This window comes from Phascolarctos cinereus, unplaced genomic scaffold, assembly GCF_003287225.1.
Source record: "Phascolarctos cinereus isolate Bilbo 61053 unplaced genomic scaffold, phaCin_HiC Scaffold_8;HRSCAF=390, whole genome shotgun sequence".
NCBI classification, from domain to species: domain Eukaryota; kingdom Metazoa; phylum Chordata; class Mammalia; order Diprotodontia; family Phascolarctidae; genus Phascolarctos; species Phascolarctos cinereus.
This window is the reverse complement of record NW_027556291.1, coordinates 4,879,452-4,898,647: the sequence shown is the minus strand read 5'-3', so window position 1 is coordinate 4,898,647 and position 19,196 is coordinate 4,879,452. Positions and strand designations below refer to the sequence as shown.

Below are 19,196 nucleotides of genomic sequence, written 5' to 3'. Positions count from 1 at the left end.
AGGGATCCTAGATCAACAGCTCCCCTTCTCCTCTGCTCCGCACCCAAGTTGGCCTCCTCTGGGGATTCAGGACCCTCTCCAAAAAGGCAAGATCCCAGGTTCTGTGCCACTCAGGGCCACCTCTGAGGTCACCTGGCCAAAGGGAACTCAGAATAACCCCCAACTTTCTTGAAGTAAAGCCCTGCACAAGGGGAGCTGCCCAAGGGGTCTCCTTGGCCCTTGAGCGCCCAAGCTCAAATAAGAGTGGCGGGGAAATTCCAGGATTCCAAGCCGGTTTGGAGGATGAAAATTTGTCCCAGTAAGTACCGTGGGCTCAATCATGGCTCAGCCAAGACTGGCAGGATTCGGTCACCCTATTTGTTAAGCTACTCTGCGGGCATGAACTAGATGGGATAGCCTGGGAAGCCACCACATGGAGCAACAGAAGCTGGCCAGCTGCTCAAGGGCAGCCTGCACCACAAGCTTCCATTCGGTTCCATTTCTGTCTCTGTATCTGCACACCGGGCACAGCAGAAGCACCTCCTGAATGGAAGCGGATTGAACCAGCCGGCTTAGAGGGGGGTGCATGGAAATGGAAGGCCTCGATGCCCTCACCAAGGCCCCAGATCTGGGCCCTCCCGCGTTCTAGCCGCTCCTCAACAACAATGGCAGGAGCGCCCCAATGGCCCACCCACACCCCCTGGGCACCTACTCAGTTTGACTGAGCCATCCATCCCGAGAAGAATGTTGTCACTCTTAATGTCTCTGTGGATGACTTGGTTTGAATGCAAGAAATCCAAAGCCTGGAGACACTGAAGCAAAAACATCCTGTTAGTTAAAGGGCTGAGAGTACTTCCCAGGTTAGTCACGATTCCTGCCTGACCATCACCCTCCCCAGCTGGGTACACCACTGGGACCCCAAAAGCCCTGCGGGAGGCCACAATGCACCATCTCCAACCCCAGCCCTGGGGAGAAATGGGGATTGAGCCTGGGGCCTTCCTTGCAGCACCTGAGACCCCTGGCCTGGAAATAATGGGAAGGATACCCTGGAGGATACTGCACATTCTGTCATCCATGGTTGGTCCGTCGGGCCTACAAGGTCCTCACAGGCCATCATTTCCCGGGCCAAGGACTCTCCTATCCTGGGGCGGGTCTTGACCTCTTACCTCTCTGCAGACAGCTGCTATCTGGCCTTCATCCATACAAGTCTCCGTGACGACATCAGTGAGAGAACCCCCAGCCAGGTACTCCATCACCACCCACAGCTCATCGCCCACTAAGTAGCTGTGAGGAGCAAAGGAAGGGGCGGGGCTAAGGGAGCGCCCCATCACGCATCCAAGACAACTGGGTCAAGACTCCAAGGACTTGGAATTAAATTGCGAATCTGCTACTTAGTATCTGTGGGACCTTAGGCAAGTCACTTAACTTCTCTGGCCTGAGTTTCCTCATCTGCAAAAGGGACTAAATGACCTCTAAGGTCCTTTTACACTCTGACAATCCACGTTTTATACTCTAGAATGATGCTAAGGACAAGCTGGAAACAAAGGTGGCCCCAAGGCACAATGGTCGCCCTCTGGAAAAGACACGAGAGAGAGGAGGAAATGGGAAGAAGGGAAGGTCAGTGTTCAGGGCAGTGAAAGAGCAATGAGTCTCTGGGAATTGGCAGTGAACTCTGGCAGTGTAGACTGCTCACCTGGATAATTCCAGCTTAATCTGAATTCTTCACATGGGCTTTCTACACAGCGCAGATTACAAAGAATCATGCCCCTCAGAGCTGGAAGGAAGGCTCCTCTGAGACCATCTAAAGAGGAGCGTGGGGCAAGTGGAAGTATCGGGTCTACAGTTCAAAGATCTGCCTTCAAACCAATGTGACTGAATGACTGCTGTTCCCAAAATCCAGGAGGCTGAGGCAGGCACTAGCCTCTCTTCTCTGATGGGGCCTAGAGGCAGCCAGGTTTCTTTAAACTGGCAAACTGACTGTATCATCACGAGGGAGAGTTTGAGACACAGGCAAGGCCTGGATGTAGTGCAGAGCTATGGCTGGGCCTGGGTTTCCAGGTATGTTTGTCCCTGGGGTGAGGGAGATACATGTCCTGGGCCCTGCTGGGGCACAAGGTCCCAGACTGCCTCAGAACATTCTGAGCCTTTCTCTCTTCTCTTGACACCCCAGGAGTCTCCAAACTCAAGGCCTCCATTTCCTCCTGTGTCACATGGAAGGTTTGGCCTCATTGGTGTCTGTGGTCCTCTCCGCTCTAAGCTCACGCCTGCATGATGAACCTAAGACCCTGTCAGCTCACAAAGAAGGTAACTGAAGCCCAGGAGGAAGAAGGAACTGTTCCGAGGGCCCGCAGCCAATGACACACAGAGCCAAGACTGGACCCAGCTTGACAGAGACAGGCCCGACTCTGTTTCACTCCAGATTCTCCCACACTGATGACTACGCTCTTCTCAGGGAAGGATGAGCTAACTAGCGGGTGTCAGGCTCATGAGTCATAGGCAGCATGTGGAGCACCTTGCTGCTAGAGGTCAGCTGCCCCACAACCATTATCTTCAAATGGTTCCCAGCCAGGAACTTACCTGGCTTACAAAAGCAAAGCCCACTCCAGCCCTCTCCTGTCATGGCCCATGCTACCATTAGACTGGTAGGAACAGTAGGAGAGCAGCGGGGGCCAAGCCTCAACCTAACTGTATGGATAATGTGCTTGCTTGGGACATGGAGCCTTCCCCGTGGACTAGCTTCACTCCTCCTGTGCCTTTCTCTTGGGGCTACCCATCTCCCAGGCCTAGAACTCACGACCAAGTCAGAGAGAGCCCATGACCACAAAGCCAGGTGTGGAGACCCCAGTGTCTAAGCAATCTCCTTATTATTCTCAGAAAACTCCCCTAAGTGGGTCTGGGTTTGGGGTCAAGACCTCATTCTCCACATGTGGGGCAGGCAGCTTGCTGTCCACCGAATTGCAGAAGGCCAAAATGGGAGCCTCCATACCACGGGGGCTGGAGGGCTGGGCTTGCAGTCACCACAAGCTGGGTTCAAAGCCTGACCCCAGTAGTTACTACTAGCTGTGACACCCTGCGGCAAGTAACTTCACCTGCTGGAGCTTCAATGTTTCTCACTGTATAATAAGGCCTTGCTGGGAAGGGTGTTGGGAGGCTTGATGAAGGCTCTCTAGAAAGGGTGCCTAAAGTTATGCCAGGCAACAGGCCCGCCGGCCCGCCACCACAGCCCCCAGCAGAGAGGTGCTTACCTGTCTAAATAATTCACAATGTTGGGGTTCTTATTTTCCCTCATGACCAGAATCTCGTTAATAATTAATTCCTTCTTGGGCTGCTGCTGCAGGTTCATCTGCTTTATGGCCACCTGAGAGGACATTGGAGACCCAAGCATGAATGTGATCCAGGAGGGCCCCCCTCCCCACCAGCCTCTGAAACAATCCCAACATCTCTGGAGAGAGGGCTGGCACAGGGGCCTGAGGCCAGGTGGGCCTGGGCTCCCTGAAGATTGGTTAGACGGTAGCACTTACCTCTTGTCCTGTGGCGATATCCAATGCAGTATAGACAGTACCTGATGCCCTGGGGGGTGGGGAGAATGGAGAAAAGAGTTCAGTGACTGGGCCCAATTGTTTGCCTCTCTGCCCCTTGGAAGGAAAAGAAGGGATTGAGAGTGCTCGGTGCAAAGCCCTGCTCAAAAGTCCTCCTTTCTTCTCTGGAGGACCGTGGCTCCTCCAACCTTGTTATTTCCACCCTTCATCCTCCCCTCCTCGGAGGGAGTTCTCACACCAGGAGTGAGCCCCTGAAACTGTGAGCCTCCTGCAGGCAGGCTCCTCAACTTATCTAAGCTTTCTCCCCCTCTGCGCACAGGTATTCAATCAGAACTTGCCCTCTTTGCCTCTAAACCCATCCTGCCTCCTACCATCCCTCTGGCTGGCAAGATGGGCATCACTGGGCGGCCACTTTGGGCTGGACTGACTGCTTGGTTTGTTATCTCCATTTCATAACATGTGTGTGCCAGCCCCCCGGCTCAGGAGGCCTGCCCACTGGGGGGCCACAGTAACAGTGACAGCTGGAGTTTACAAAGCACTCGCTTTGTCTTCTCTCATGGGTGCCTCCCAGCAGCCCCGGGCACTGCTGTCATTTGGGTTCACAGCCTTGGGGTTCACATTCTTCCTTCTCCCTCACTCCCCCACATTTAATCAGTTGCCAGCAATCTTGGGTTGGAAGGGACCTCAGAAAGTGCCATTTTCTAAGGGAGAGAACAGAGGCCCAGGACGGCCAAGCAAGGTCACACAAGGGATGCCTCGGGTTTCAGGCTCCGATGCTAGCACCTGTAAGTCTCCCTCTAGATTATCTCATCCGTCCAAGGGCCTCACTCCCCTCTAGTCTGTCCTCCCCCAGCTGCCAAAGCCCAAGTCTGACTGAAATGTTCCTCTCCTCAAGAAGTTTCAGGGGCTCCCTACTGCAAAGTCCTCTGGCTGGCTCCCACCACACTTTTCGGGCTGATCCCACGTCACTACCCCCAGTGTTTTCAATTCTCCTGCCAACCTGGCTAGTGGTCTGCACTTCCCCAGACACAATATCCCATCTCCTGCCTGCACGCCTTTTCTCAGACCTGGAATGTTGTCCCTCCTCACCGTGGAACCCCCAGCTTCAGGACCCAGTAGTTAGAGCTACCCCGCTCAGAAATGACACTGGATTTACTTTGTAGACATCTTGGAGTGATGTGTGTGTTATATGTCCATGTGTATATGCCCTGTGTATATACCCTGTGTTTTTCCCAGATAGAATATCATTTCTTTGAAGGTAGAGATGATTTTGGTTTTTGTCTTTCTGTGCTCAGTGCCTGGGGTAGAGCTTGGCACATATGAGGTACTTAATGAATGCTTGTTGGATTGAACTGAATTGACTGCCTGCTGAGTGCCCATTCTCAGGGCAATACCACTGACTTTCCACACCCTCACTCTGTCTGCTTAGGAGGAGGGAGGGACACAGACAGGAATTACATGGCAAGCGGAAGTGAAGAAGTACTGATCCCTTTCAGCTGGCAGGGAGGGGAGCTGGTGCAGGGAGTACTGATGCCTTTCACCTCAGGAAAGGAGGGTACATCTGCACTAGGCCCTGAAGCATGGCCCATGCAGGGGCTGCAAGAGGCAGAAGAGGGCTAGCCAAGAAGAGTGGGCAGCCACTAGCACAAAGCAGTGGGGGCCTGGTCAGTTGTTGGCCGCAGGGAGGGGGGCCAGTCTAAAAGCAGCCCAGGATTTAGGGTGGAAGGGACCTTGGAGGTCAGGAAGCCATTGCTGGCCAGAAGTCAAGCTATTGAGCAATGGGTGGTGAAGGGACTTGCCCAGGGTCTCCCAGCTAGTAAGTGACAGGCTGTGTGGGGGGGGGGTGGTGTCCACCCAGCCCAGGTGCCGCTGGCTCTAGAGGTTCTCAGCATGTGCTGTGATGTCTGGGACTCAGACAACCACCAGATCCCAACGCTGCAGGGATGCTGAGAGCAATCCCCTGCTTTGCCCCCAAACTGCCTCCTAAGTAAGTTCCGTGTGCACACACCCTGTGCTCTCCTGTCTCCAAGCTTTGGCCCACACCACTGCTCAGACCTCAAATGTCTACCCTCCTGTCCTTTACCTGATGACTTCTCATCCGTCTTTTAAACCCCTATTCCAATGCCACATCTCCTCCAGGAAGCCCTCTCTGCTTATTCCCCCTCTCCCCACCAGCCCCACCATAAAGATTATCCTTTCCTCTCCAGCACCCTCCTTAGGTAAGAAATGCCACAGTGTTACCATTACTGGGCCTGCTGCTGCCAGAGGCCCTTACTAGACTGGGGACTGCTGGGAGCAGCCTTAGCAAAGTGGGCCCCAAGTAGGGCTACTGCTTAGCCAGCCCGCATACACACATACACACTCCCTGCAGTAATTGCAGGAACTCACTCACCCTTGGCCAATTTTTTCAAATCGCGTGTATTTCTTCTTGGGATCCCCAATGCTCACGATGCTTCCTAGGAGGGAGAAAAAGGACGAAGACCACAGGCTGGTCAACAGCACAGGGAAATGAGGCCCCCAAACCCCTAAGGGGAATGAATGCCTTGCTTAAGGCCTCAGGCTGCTCCTCTGGGAAATGGGAGCAACTGCAACCTGAGACAAACAGCTGGGAGTGGGAGGCAGGAGGCTTGGGCCTCACTGAGACCCTGTTACTCTGGAGTTCCATTAAGCTGCTTAGCCCCAAGAGGAAGCACCAGGAGCAGTGGGGTTAAAGACTTAGGCTCCATAGAATGAAAAACTTCTCAGCTGGAGCTGTCCCAAAATGGAATGGGCTGCCTAGAAGGCTAATGAGTTCCCCGTCCCTGAAGTCTGCAAGCAGAGGCTGAATGAGCATTTGTCAGGGATGTTACAGAGAGGATTCCTACTTGGACTATGGGTTGGAATAGAGGAGGGCTAGCAGAAAGAGCAGTTCATTTGGAGTCAGAAGAATTGCGTTTCCATCCCAGCTCTACTATTTACTAGCTGTGTGACCTTGGGCAAGAGTGTGGGGTAGCTGGATAAGGAGTCGAAGGACCTGGGTTCAAATCCTGGCTCTGCTGTTTGCTACCTGTATGATCATGGACAAGTCACTCTACCTCTCTGAGACTCAGTTTCCTCATCTGTAAAATAAGAGGGTTAGAATAAATCAGGGGTCAGCAAACTACTTCCCATGAGCCAAATCTGGCCAATGCCCGTTTTTGTACATTACCACCTAAGAATGGTTTTTACATTTTTAAATAAAGTTTTATTGTATTTAAAAATGTCCAAACCATTATTAGCTTTCAGGCTCTTCAAAAACAAGCAATGGAGGGGGGGCGGAGGGGGTGAGGGGGGCGGGTGGGCAGGTGAGGGGTCAGATTAGTTTGCCGAACCCTGAACTACATGATTTCTGAGGTCCCCTCCAACTCTAAATCTGTGGCACTAGGACCTCTCTAGGCCTCAGTTTCGTCATCTGTAACACAACAGGGAAGCTGATTCTATCTCTAAATCCCATGACTCTATGACCCAGCTCTGGGAGCTTGGGATGCTACAAAGAGGAGGAGGTTGGCCCATTGAGGGTGTCACAACATCTGTTCTTCCCCACCCCCTCCAGCCAGAGAGCTGGGGGGAGGGGGGCCCGAGCACTCACTCAGCTTTTCCAGGATCTCCTCATCGGTCATCTTGGACTTCTTTCTCTGCCGGTCGGCATTGCGATACAGAGTGTTGGAGGGAGAGTTCTCTGCCGTGGGGGCAGACGCCTCCTTGGGGGGAGCCACTGGCAGGGCAGCATCCATCACGGAGCGCGTGTAAATCTGAAAGACACGCAGAACCACCATGAAGAGACGTTTCCTGGGAAAGGAGTGCTCCGTCTCAAGTGGCCTGGCTCTGGAAAAATCTGCTGACAACCAAGGTGGTCTGAGGGCCGTCCTCCCAACTAGTGATCTAGGGGCCCATCAGCCTTCCTCTCACCTCTCATCAGAGAGGTGATGGACTATGGGCATAGAATAAGGCATGCTTTACCTGACCTAGATGGATTGGCTCATTTTGCTAAACTGTACTTGGCAAGGTTTGGAGGGGAGGGGGTGCAATGTCCATCAGGAAGTGATAACTGTGGGGGCAGCTAGGTGGGGCAGTAGATAGAGCACCAGCCTTGGAGTCAGGAGGACCTGAGTTCAAATCCGGCCTCAGACACTGGATACTTACTAGCTGTGTGACCCTCGGCAAGTCACTTAACCCTGACTGCCTCACCAAAAAAAAAAAAACCACTAAGAAAACTTTTTTTTTTAAAAGAAAGATGTGCTGGGTCAATAGCACCCCCCCCAACCCCTTTCCCCCAGGCCCTTGTTCCTACCTCTCTAAGAAACCCCCAAGTTCCAGTCTCTCTGCCTCTCCCAAGCCTCCCTGACCTGACATGGTCTGGCCTGCAACTCCAGCCCTTACAGAATCCTTCCCAGGCTGCTCCAGCCCATGCTGACCCTTTCCCTTCTCTGAACACCAACAGAGTCTGAGTTTGAACACCTGCTGGCTGTGTGACCTCGTCAAAGTCACTTAATATCACTTGGCCAATATTTCTTCATGTATTCACAAGGCATTTACATGGCATCTCTGATTTGTGGCCTCAGAGGAGGATAACCACCAAAGTGACCAACAGCCCATGAGGACAGGCCCAGCAAGGCCCAGGCTAACCGAGGGCAAAGAGGCTCCCCTTCCCCACCCCCAAGAGCTGGGGCTCTGCATTGGTGGGGGGAGGAACCAGAACGGGTCCCAGAAGAGCGCTTGGTGCCACTGACCTCTGGACCAGCTTCCTGTGGAGTGAGGCTACAAGCCCCTTGAGGACATGCCACAGCACATTACTCACCAGCCCTCTCCCAGGGAGTACCTCCCACGGGCCCAGGCACACAGCCGGTGCCCAATCAGGGATTAGGACCGCTCAGGGCAACTTACAGATTTTGTGTGCTCAGGGCGTGGCGCAATTACTGGTGGGGGCTCATTCTCCTCCTCTTCCTCCTCTTCCTCATCTTCATCTTCTTCTTCAGACACCGGGGGAGCCAAGGGAGGTTCTGAAGCTGTTTTGGTACTCTACCAATGCAAACGGTATCTAAGTACTCAGCATAAAATCATTCCCTATCTTTCTTCTTCTAATGGGGGCAATTACACATTTCAACAGACATGCTGGCCCATAGGCAGGAATTTTTGCAAGGAGATTGACATGTCATTTTAACATTGGATTCAAAATATAGAATTAAAAAACATCTGAGCCAGAAGGGGCCTTAGAGACCCCCAAGTCCACCCCCTTCCCAATGGATGAATCCCATTCACCAACATGAGACACAGTCTAGAGCAAGATTTGAAGAACTACAAATACCTAGGTACGATGAGGTACACCTGCTCTTTCACAGGTCATAGAATAAGAGATTGTCAGAACTGGCAGGGACCTCAGAGACCCTCTAGTCCAACCACCTCATGTTACAGAGGGGGCAAACTGAGGCCTAGAAAAGGAAGCAATTTGTCCAAGTCAGTGCCAGAGCTTGGGCATGCAGGGTTTGTTCCACTGCAACGCGTGCCCGAAGTACAGAGAGAGGCACTGAGAACAATTAAGCAAACCAAACACGTTCAGGTAAAAGGGAGTTTTGTTTTTCCCCTGAAGGAACAAACACAATTAATTGTCTTTGCGTTTAAAAACAGCAAAGCTATTTGAAATGGGAGGCAGCACCAGAAAGAGAAAAGAGTCCTGGCCTGGAAGCCAGAAGACTTGGGTTTTAATCCCATGTCTGCAACTATGGAAATGACTCAGGATAACAACAATATAAATCATCACAATAACCTCAATAATAAGCAGCATTCTGAGAGCACTTTCAGGTTTGCAAAACCCTTTAGAAATATGATCTCGTGTCCCCTCCCTTTGCCTCAGTTTCCCCCTCTGTAATATGAGAAGCATTGGACCAGAGGGTCTCTGAGGGTCCTTCTGTGTCAGACAAACTCCTCTGCCATTTATTCAAGGTCCTCCCCAGCTCGGCTCCTGCCTTGCCAGCCTTCTCTCCTCCCCCTCCCTTAGATGCATTCGATGCTCCAGCTCTACGGAGTTCCTCTCTGTTCCCAAAGCCACCCTGTGGCCTCTAGTCACCTCCAAGAAGCTGTCCCCTGTCTCCCCAGGTGATCACGCCCTTCCTCTTCACAGCTCCATGCACACATTTACTGTAGGAAATTCTAACTCTCCAGGCTTGTGCTGAAGCACCATGCCTTACCCAGCGAGAGCTGGCTTTTACAGAGCTCTCCAAGACTCGCAAAGCATTTTAACAAATGTTATCTGAACTGACTCTTTCAACAATGCCATGAGGCAAGTACTATGGGTACCACTATTCCTATTTTACAGATGAGGAAAGTGAGGCTCTGAGAGATTGAATGATTTACCCAAGGACACACTCCTAGTCATTCAGAAGTGGGACTTGAACCCAGGTCTCCCCGACTCCTGGTCCACAATCACACTGCCTCAAAATCTGGCCTCTCACCCAGCTTGGGGGTCTGCACAGAGTAGGCACATTGGCATATTGGCTGAATGAATGAATGAATGAATGAATGACATTCTGTCATTCTATGAACCATGAAAGGTCAGTGAGTGGGGGTACCTTGTCATACTTAGGTGTTTGTAGTTCTTTCAATCTTGCTCTTAATTGTGTCTCATATTAGTGAGCAGGATGCACCCATCATATCAGCAAGAAAGTGAACGAGATGGTCTCTCGGGCCCCTTCTAGCTTAGCCATCCTCTGGCTATATGGTTTGATTCCAATGTTTACCTGAGCCTTCACTCCCTCGGCAGCTGAGGTATCCAGGTAACAGAGGGAAGCTGGTCTTGGAATCAAAGTCTGCTGTGGATCATTGACAATAGCATCTTACCCCAGAGTGGCCACAGCCGTGGTTAAAACACATTCGCCTCCTTAATATGGGCCCTGATTCACCCCTAAGAACTGCATTATTGCCATGCACTGGGGCTGTGAGTTTTGCAATGGAAATCAAACACATGCAAAGATGTGAAGGGCTGGTATGGGGCAGAGGAATCAGGCTCAATCTGCTTGGCCCCAGAGGGCAGAGCTAGGCCCAAAGTGGGCCCAAAGTGGGCAGGGGGAGCTATGTGGGGAGAGAGTTTTAGTCAACCTCAGGAAAAACTTCCTAACAATCAGGGTTGTCCAGAAATGGGCCAGGCTATGCCAGGAGGTAGTGATTTCCCCTTCACGGCCGGCCAGCTGACCACCTATTGGGAACGCTCGGCCCTAGGTGGGAGGTTAGACTGGATGGCCTCTGAGAGTCCTGGGTCCTATGATAAACAATGCAATAGAAATATGAAACAAGAAACGTGAATTTGTCAAATGCACTCAAATATGGAGGCTCTATTGAGGGCTTAATGAGCAGCCAGGGTAAGCTGGCAGCAACCAACCAAGGGGTGGGGGGGTCCCTCTGGTTGCATGTGTAGGAGGCCAGAACATCAGGGTGAATCCAGGGACATCTCGAAGATGCTGAAGTGTTGAATCCAAGGGAACTCTGGCCACAGGATGACCACAGCCCAGCAGAGGGCCTCAACCAGCCCCCGTGTACACCATGTCGGGATAACGGAGATGTGGGTTCCAGCCTGATCTGCCAGACTTGGTGTGTAACTGTCTCTGAGCCCCTCCAGGAAAAGGGGTCAGTCACCTCAGGAGACAGATAGGGTATCATGGCCATGCCAGACGGCTACAGTACACAGACCCGTTTGTTTGGTTCAGCCGCTTCCCTTCATAATGGCAGGTGGGCAGTGGGGAGGTTCTCTGTGGGGCTTGTTGGGAGGGGCCGGTAATGGGAAAACATCAACCAAAAGTCCCCTGAAAATATTACAAGATAAAATAAAGGAGTCGGACTGGGTGGTCTCTAAGGGCCCTTCCGGCTCTGCCATTCAAGGCCTCAGGCATGGCAGGTCTGCAAGGCCTTCAAACCCTGGCTGAGAAACATGGATGCTCCCAGGATACATGCCCCTGTCTGGGCCTCACGGACTCCCTGATTGGACATCCTGATCGCTAAGGGTTTTCCAAGCCCAGCCCTGAGGTCTTTGTGGTTCTACACCTAAAATCTTTTGTACCCATCCCAGCAGAAATGAAGATGAGGCAGAACAGTTCCAATGGTCGCTTACCGAAGGGTGGGCTGCTAAGTATCCATGAGCACTTCTATCTGAAAGGAGCAAAAACAAAGCAGAGACACCACTCAGCCCCTCTCCTCTGTAAAGCCCCAGGACCACCACTGCAGACCCCGTCCACGATTCAAGACCCATGATTCAAAGGCAACCAAGGAAAGGTGCCCCCTTATCTAGTTGGGGGGGGGATGACAAAGGGCGAAGTAGGATATACAACAGGTGCTTAATAAACGATTTTTCAATGTTGAGCCGAAGACAGCAGAAGCAGGAGCCATGGAGAGAGGGTACAGAGGGTCAGTGCTGGATGTCAGCAGGAAGCTGTCAGCCATGAGAGCCATCCCCAAGTGGCCTGAGCTGCCTGGACAGGAGCTTCCCACCCCCCAAGCACTTACGGGGCCTGAAGTGCCGACCGGGAGGGGAAACCCTGACCTGAAGGCTCTGAGATGCCCACCTCAGCTTTCAGAGATTCCTGGGCCTGCTTGGCCCACCAGGAGGCCAGGCCACATCAAAGCTTCCTTCACTCCACTGAGTATGCTGAGAGGGGAGGGAATGAGCCTCCCTCTGCCTCCTCGGCTGCCTCTCACAAAGAAGCTTAGACTAGGGAGCTGGAGCTGGCCAGAAGCCCCAAGGCCAGCAAGCACAATCCCCAAATGAAGATCCCCAACTGAAGATCCCCAACTGAAAGCACAGCAACTGACAGGGGGGCAAGGCCCAGCCCACTTGGCCTTCTGAGCTCAGCTCCACTTAGAAGGAAACGGTGCTTTTTTGTAACGTTGAACCACTGGCCAGCTTCCCCCCATTCGTGACTCCTGGCTCTTCCTGAGGGCCAAACAGAGCCAGCCAGCTGAATCCCTCCTCCATGGGAGAGTGCCTCTGGGCGTTCCCTTCTCCAGGCTCACCAGCCTCTGATGGCCTGGTCCTCTCTCCAGCCTGCTGTCCTCTTTCCTTCCCTCGTCACCCACAAGGGTGACAGGGACGTGCAGGTCTGCAGCAGCAGGCAGGGACAGAGAGAAACAGACACCCCAGGCCGGGAAATAAGGCGAATGGAAAAGGTACAGCCAAGAAGGTTGCTCCATCCCAGCCTCGGGTACAAGCTGGGGCCCGTGAGGCTGGAAGAGCTGTGTGTCAGAATATCTAAAGAGGGCATAAAGGAAGCCAGGGGAGCTCTGCCATGGATTCAGGGGACCGCTGCTCAAACCAGAATTCCCACCTCTCAGCAAAGTGTCTGCCAAGGCCAAAGTGTTGGCTTCTTTCACTTCATGAGGGTTGTACTGAGAAGAGGGGTCATCACTGGGGAAGGACAGTGATATTAGGGGGGCAGAAGACTCAATAAAACTCCCAACAATGTCCCTAGAGCTGCTTGATACCCTGGACCTTGCCCCCTTGGGGTACATCCCTTGCCAGGAGGACCTCATGAAAGGGCCTCAGGAGGGACTCTGAGAGAACTTCCCAGTCAGGCCTGTCTGTCCTCTGGAGAGAGACAAGAAGAGGCTGCAGGCCTTACTATAGAGCAAACCTTCTCCTGGCCCCAGGCCATCCTTACCCTTGAGTCAGTAAGAGCAGGTCGGGGACCTCGCCCCATCTCTATCTGTGCTGGGGGCCAGTCTTGCTGACTGCATCACAGAACCTCAGAGTTGGAGGGCACCCAGCCTCCCCCCTCCACACACCCAATGGCAGTTTGGGTCCCGCCTGGAGACTGCTCTCACTGCTAGCAGGGCTCCACGTGGAGCCCCACATTTTCCTCTGTAATTTTCCCCATTTCTTCTGATTCGGCCCCCAGGGCCCTAAAATGGAGCCCCAGAGAGGAGAAAGGACTAACCAAGACCAGGTATGCTAGATCCCAAGCTCTCAGGAGGAGGATGGGACGCTGGGAGCCCAAAGCCATGGAGAGAGGGAGAAGGCGAGGATCTCTCCCTGGAGGAATGGCCTTATGGTACCAAGGGAGATAGGAGGGCCAGGAAGTTCATGCTGAGCTCAGGAGAGGACACTGAGGGTACCAAAGCCAGGCCTGTCCTCACTTTGGAGAAGAGGAGGCTGAGGATTACCCCCCAACCCTTACCTACTCACCTAAGGTATGTTCTCATGGTGGGATCAGGAAGAGAGGGCTAAGGTCCCTTTATAAAGCAGCCGGCCCATGGAGCCTATGCCTTCACCATCTCCTGCCTCCCCCCCCCTATTTCAGACCATCTCCCTCTACCCCGAGGGTCCTCTCAGCAGGGCACCCAGACCCTGGCCCCCCTGACTCACCAAGGAGAGGCTGCTCACCTCCAGAAGTAAAGCTCATGTATTTCTGGTTGTTAACAGTTTCCTTGGAGTCATAGAACTTGAGGACATCCAGCACGGCCTGTGGGTTTCTCTTCTGCTCCAGCTTCGTGATGTTGGACGTCTGAAGAAGCCTTGCCCACTGCTCAGGGATTCCCTGCAGAGCAACCAGGGGGACTCACCGTTGTCGCCACCATCGTCGTCATCATCACCACCATCATCGTTGACATGGTTCTCCTCATTGTGACCCCCACCAGCGGCAGCGGCAGCGGCAGCAGCGGCAGCAGCGGCAGCAGCAGCAGCCATTCCAAGAGAGAAAGAGCTCCGGGCTCCCAGAGGGTGGCCCAGCTCTGGGCACCCTGACTTGGTTAGCTTGGGGATGGGGCACAGGGAAGCCAGGGGGCAAAGGGGAAGGGAAGGGAGGCCCGGGGCAAGGGCAGGGAGTTCCGCAGTGGTCCTGAACCCATGCCAGTACTGCTCTTTGGCCAGAGAGCCCAACCCCAACTTCCCTCTTTCCCCCTTCACCCTTCCCCGCTCCCTGACCCCCCTCCTCTGACTCTTGCCTCAGGGCAATGACAGGGTGGGGTGAGGGGGCCCCAGGCGGCTCTGAGCTTAGAATTAGAAACAGTACAGCCAAGATCAAAGCCATACTGAAAGCCTTCAGAGCCCTGCTCACTGCAGTCCCCCTTCGGGGGACAGATGCTGACCCGTGCCTCCAGCCCCTTGGCCTGCTGGATGAACCCTACACCAGCAGCCCCGGCAAACGAAGGATTACTTTGCCTTGATGGACTTTGTTACAAGGGAGGGCTCTCTGGGTGGGAAGGGGAGGAAGGGAGTGATTATTGGGGAGTCACAGCGCCTTGGTTTGAGAAGAGCATCAATAAAACAGGTTTGTAAAAACATCATAGCTGCAAAGCAACTCAATTCAATTCAATAAAGATAATTATCAAGCACCTACTATGTGCAGGGCCCTGGGCTCAGTGCTCGGTCTCCCCATCTGTAAAATGAGGGGTTCAAACTCAATGGTGAGCAGCAGATCAGAGGGCTAGAGCTGGAGGGACCACAGGGGTCATCTCATCCAACCCTGTCATCTTACAGAGGAAGAAACTGAGGCCCAGAGACGGAAAAGCAACCTGCCCAGAATCATACTAGTAGGAAGTGACAGAGCCGGAATCCGAACCCAGGCCCCCTGCCTCCAAGCCTGTCCTAGTCCTCTTTCTCCAGGCTGCCTCTATTTCCTCCCCTGTAAGATGACAGGGCTGGACTAGATCATCTCTGAGGCTCCCATCAGCTCCAACATGCAATGACCTCTGACCCTGGAGAAACCTGTGCCAGGGAAGGAGGAAGGGAGAGATGGGCACCTCCCAAGTTTGGCAGTAATGAACACAAGAAGAACCCAGGCCAGCAGCTCTGTGCTTCTCCAGAATCCAAGACCATGCGAGCTAGAAGGATGCTTGGAGATCATCGAGTCCAGCCCCTTCATGGGACTAAGGAGGATCCGTGGCCCAGCCCAGAAAAGCGACCACCAGCCACCAAACCAAACAGGGAGTCTCACCACTGCCTGTGTTCTTATCATCCAGGATGTAAAGCCTCAGATCCCACCCTGACCCTCCTCTCCCGAGGCCCAGGATGCTTAGGTGGCTTCCCCAGCTCCGAGGGAGCAAAGACAGGACCAGTGCCTCTTCTGCCTGGCCTGATGATAGAGTAGGGCCCTGATGCCCAAATCACCCAACTGAGAAGCCCAGCTCTGCCCACCAACGCTCCCCAGCCCCCTGTCCAGCTAGAAGATGAAAACAAAATAACCAATGCCCATGAGAATAGGGTGCACACACGCACCCCTGGCCAAATCCTGCTTCACACCATCAGTTCTCACACAGTAGATGGTCAAAGGGTAACTGTCTCCCTGGCACATGGAAACAAATGTTGACAAAATCATAGGTACTTGGTGCTGGCAGGGACCACCCCCTCCCTCCCAGAGGGCATCTGATCCACTCTTAGCTAAGCAAGAATCTGCTGTCCAGCATCCCCACCCTATCCTCCACTCGGATATCTCCGGGGATGGAGAACTTACTACCTTATGAGGCAGCCTAGTCTCACTTGTGGATTGGCCCATTCTAACAGTTGGGAAGTTTCTCCTCACAGCATGCTGCAGTTTGCCTCTCTATCTCTGGCTCTCCCACCTGTTGCTCCTAGCCTTGCGTCAAGAAAGCAAAAGATGTCTAATCTTTCTTCCATGTGGCTGGCCTCCAAATACCTGAAAACTGTCCTAAGCCTTCCCTTCCCCAGACTAAACAGGCCCAGTTGTCTTTATCCTCAAAATGGCATGGACTCCAGTCCCTCGCCCAGCCTGGCTGCCCTCCTCTGGACCCTCTTCTAGCTCGTCAGTGTCCCTTCCGCTGAACACTGGCTTCCAGCTCTGACCTGCCCGGGGCAGAGGACGCCGGGCCTCTAGCTCTCTGGGAGCTGGGCCCCTCTTGACGTGGCCTAAGAACACATTAGCTCATACATCTGGCTGCCACATCACATTCAGCTCGCCATCCACAGCAGCCCAAGTCCCCAAAGGCAAAATCATGACTCTGACTAGACCCCTTAGTAAGGTAGGCTGGGGATGGAAAAGTCCTCGGTGCTTAAAACCAGGCTCTAGTAACCCTCATCTCGAAACAACCCAGGGGAGTAGAAAGGCCCGTTTCCCTCATGGCAAGACCAGAGAGAAGGCATCAGCACAGCTTGCAAAGGCAGCCATGTCTCCAAAGAGAAGCCTCCAGCGGCCCGACTGATTCCACTGGCCTGGCCTCGCCACCTGCCCCTCCCAATTGGGCTCCAAGCCAACTGCGCGGTCCACCATTCCGGTTCCCAGAGGTCTGCTCCAACACCACTGCCAATTCTGCCTCAGCTATCTCACTCTGCCTGGCAGAAGCCTTCTCCTCTTCCATGAGCCTCCTCCTTCCCTTGCCCTCTCCTCCAGCTGAAGGGCTTCTCTCCCTCCTCAAATGCCCTCTGACACTTTGTGGTATAGGAAATCTTCTACCTTGTAGCACCCTATCAGCCTGCAAGCTCCCTGAGGGCAGGCACTCTCTCATTTCTCATCTTTGTAACCCCAGCGCTGAGTACAAGGGCTTACACACAACAGGAGCTTCCTCAAGGTTTGTTGACTTGAATTGAGTTAAGCCTTAATGGCAGCGTGGCCCCCTACCGCTGCCACCCCCACCAGCCCTGCTCTGAACACAGCAAAACAATCTTCTGGCTAGGTGCCAACCACTCCCTTAGATGCTAACGTCAGAAAACTCAGACCCAAAGCCAGGCGCCCCCGTGGGTCCCCGAGGGAGGATTCCAAGCTGAACTGATGGCAATAGGCTGGCTAAAATGCCAAGTTGCCCCCATTCTCAGCCTAAGGCAGGCCAGCTCTTAGAGCCCCAGGGCTCAGCCAGACAGCTTCGAGGAAAACACAAGAGTATGTGTGACCTACAATAAGGCCCGATGTCTCCAGAGGGCTTTATAGTTCACAAGGTCCAGACACAATCTCATTTGAGCCTCCTGACAACCCTGTGAAGTAGGTGTTATTATTCTCCCCATTTCACAGAGGAGGAACTGAGGCTAAGAAAGGAGAAGTAAGAGGCCCAGATTCACACAGCTATGAAGGCTCCAAAGCCTAAGTCTTCCTGGACCACCACCATGGCTGCCACACCCCACTGCTGCCAGCTGACCAAGTCTGCTCTTAATCTGAGAGCTGGGATGATCCCATGAAGGCCCACAGGAGAGAAGTCTGGGTCCACAAAATCAGCGGGGCCTCCTGATGGGGTCCCAAATTAGGACAGCCAATGGAAAGCTAGGCTTACGAAGTACAGCATGGCATGGTGGAAAGACATTTGGACTGGGGACAGTCAAGTCTTGGATTAAAATCTTAGCTCTGACCCTTACTTGCTGTGCAACGCTGGGTGAGTTATTCCCCCTCTCTGGGCCTCAGTTTGCTCACCTGTAAAAAGGAAAATTCTCAATGTGCTCTCCTTACTCAGGCCATGGTTCGTAGTACTTTCCAGGGCCAAAGGTAATAGAGTTCTACCACCAACTTTGGGGACCATCAGAATCACGTTACAGAAGAAGTGACTGCCCTAACAAAACAGATAGTAAGCAAGCTGGGGGGCCACCCTTACCCTTCCCCTGCACCATCACCCAGCCAGGGGTCCAGCTTAGCACTCCGACATCAGAGAATCATAGACTTGGACAGCCTCTGAAAGTCCAAAGTGCTGCACCCACTGCAGTCCGGTGAGGCGGACACAACCAAGGCCAAGTGAAGGGATCACACAGCCAGGAAATGGCAAAGGCCAGAGTGAAAGCCAGGCCCCCTGACCCCAGGTACCCTCCATGCTGCGTCTGTGTGGGAACTGGACTGGAAGTCGGGGGGCCTGGGTCTGAGTCCTGCTCCGTCAACTATTAGCCAAGGGGCCTGGAGGAAGGCTCTTGCCCTCCCTGGGCCTGTTTTCTGTTTCTAAAGTAAAGGAGTTAAGCTGCATGAACTCTAAGAACCCTTCTGGCAGTAAATCTGTGATTCCCATGATCCCTTCTGATTCATTCACTCCTACTGACAGGAAGGCACCTGGCAAGGTCTAAAGAGGTGGATGATAATAATTCAAATAACAGCTTCCTCATTTCTATATTGCTTCCTCACAACACCCCCAGGAGGTGGGTGGTATGGGTACTATCCTTCTGTAACAGATGAGGAAACTGAGGCTCAGAGAAAGGAAGGGACTGTCAAAGCTGGAAAAAATCTTTGCAATCACTCCAACCAATCTGAATGTCTTTGGCATCTTCTCTGTGCAGGATGGACGTCCAGGCTGCTACCTGTGCCACTGAAATCCTTCCCTTCCTGCACAGCCCAGCTTGGACGCCTTCTCCTCCACAAAGCTCTCCCTGATAGCACCCCCAGCCAGCTCTGACATTCACTTACTAACTTGGCTTATTGTTATCTTGCGGCCATGTCTCTGCTTTATCTCCCCTTAAGGTTTTAAACAGGAATTAAGTCTCCTCAGTTCCATTTTCCCTTGCTAGTCCCGGCAGAGGGTGTTGCACATAATAAGCACTTAATAAACGTGAACTGCATTGACCTCAGTTTACCCATCTGCAAAATAAGGGGTTTGGCCACTGAGGTCCGTTCTAGCTCTGTCTGTGATAACATGAGCTCACCACAGCAATCCAGGTGCTTACTGGGATGGAAAGTGACAGCTTGTTTCCCTGGGGATCTATTTCCTAGCACCTCTCTCCTGTCCAGCTACCCACCATGCAAAGATACCAGGCCCAAAAGT

The 19,196-nt window shown here is 53.1% G+C and overlaps 1 protein-coding gene across 2 annotated transcripts in view; it reads right to left on the bottom strand.

The window, feature by feature from the left end:
* PAK3 (p21 (RAC1) activated kinase 3) overlaps positions 1 to 19,196 on the bottom strand; it is a 75,201-nt gene that overhangs the window by 5,875 nt on the left and 50,130 nt on the right. Inside the window, exons 4-14 of one of the 2 annotated variants that reach the window (XM_078147715.1) lie at positions 14,855 to 14,893; positions 13,900 to 14,053; positions 11,635 to 11,672; positions 10,271 to 10,342; positions 8,421 to 8,555; positions 7,126 to 7,288; positions 5,911 to 5,974; positions 3,501 to 3,549; positions 3,225 to 3,337; positions 1,146 to 1,263; positions 692 to 791 (exon numbers count right to left, since the gene is read on the bottom strand). In XM_078147715.1, coding sequence (XP_078003841.1) covers positions 692 to 791; positions 1,146 to 1,263; positions 3,225 to 3,337; positions 3,501 to 3,549; positions 5,911 to 5,974; positions 7,126 to 7,288; positions 8,421 to 8,555; positions 10,271 to 10,342; positions 11,635 to 11,672; positions 13,900 to 14,053; positions 14,855 to 14,893 — 1,045 coding nt within the window. The remainder of the gene's footprint in view (positions 1 to 691; positions 792 to 1,145; positions 1,264 to 3,224; positions 3,338 to 3,500; positions 3,550 to 5,910; positions 5,975 to 7,125; positions 7,289 to 8,420; positions 8,556 to 10,270; positions 10,343 to 11,634; positions 11,673 to 13,899; positions 14,054 to 14,854; positions 14,894 to 19,196) is intronic. The other variant, XM_078147714.1, reaches the window with a different exon arrangement.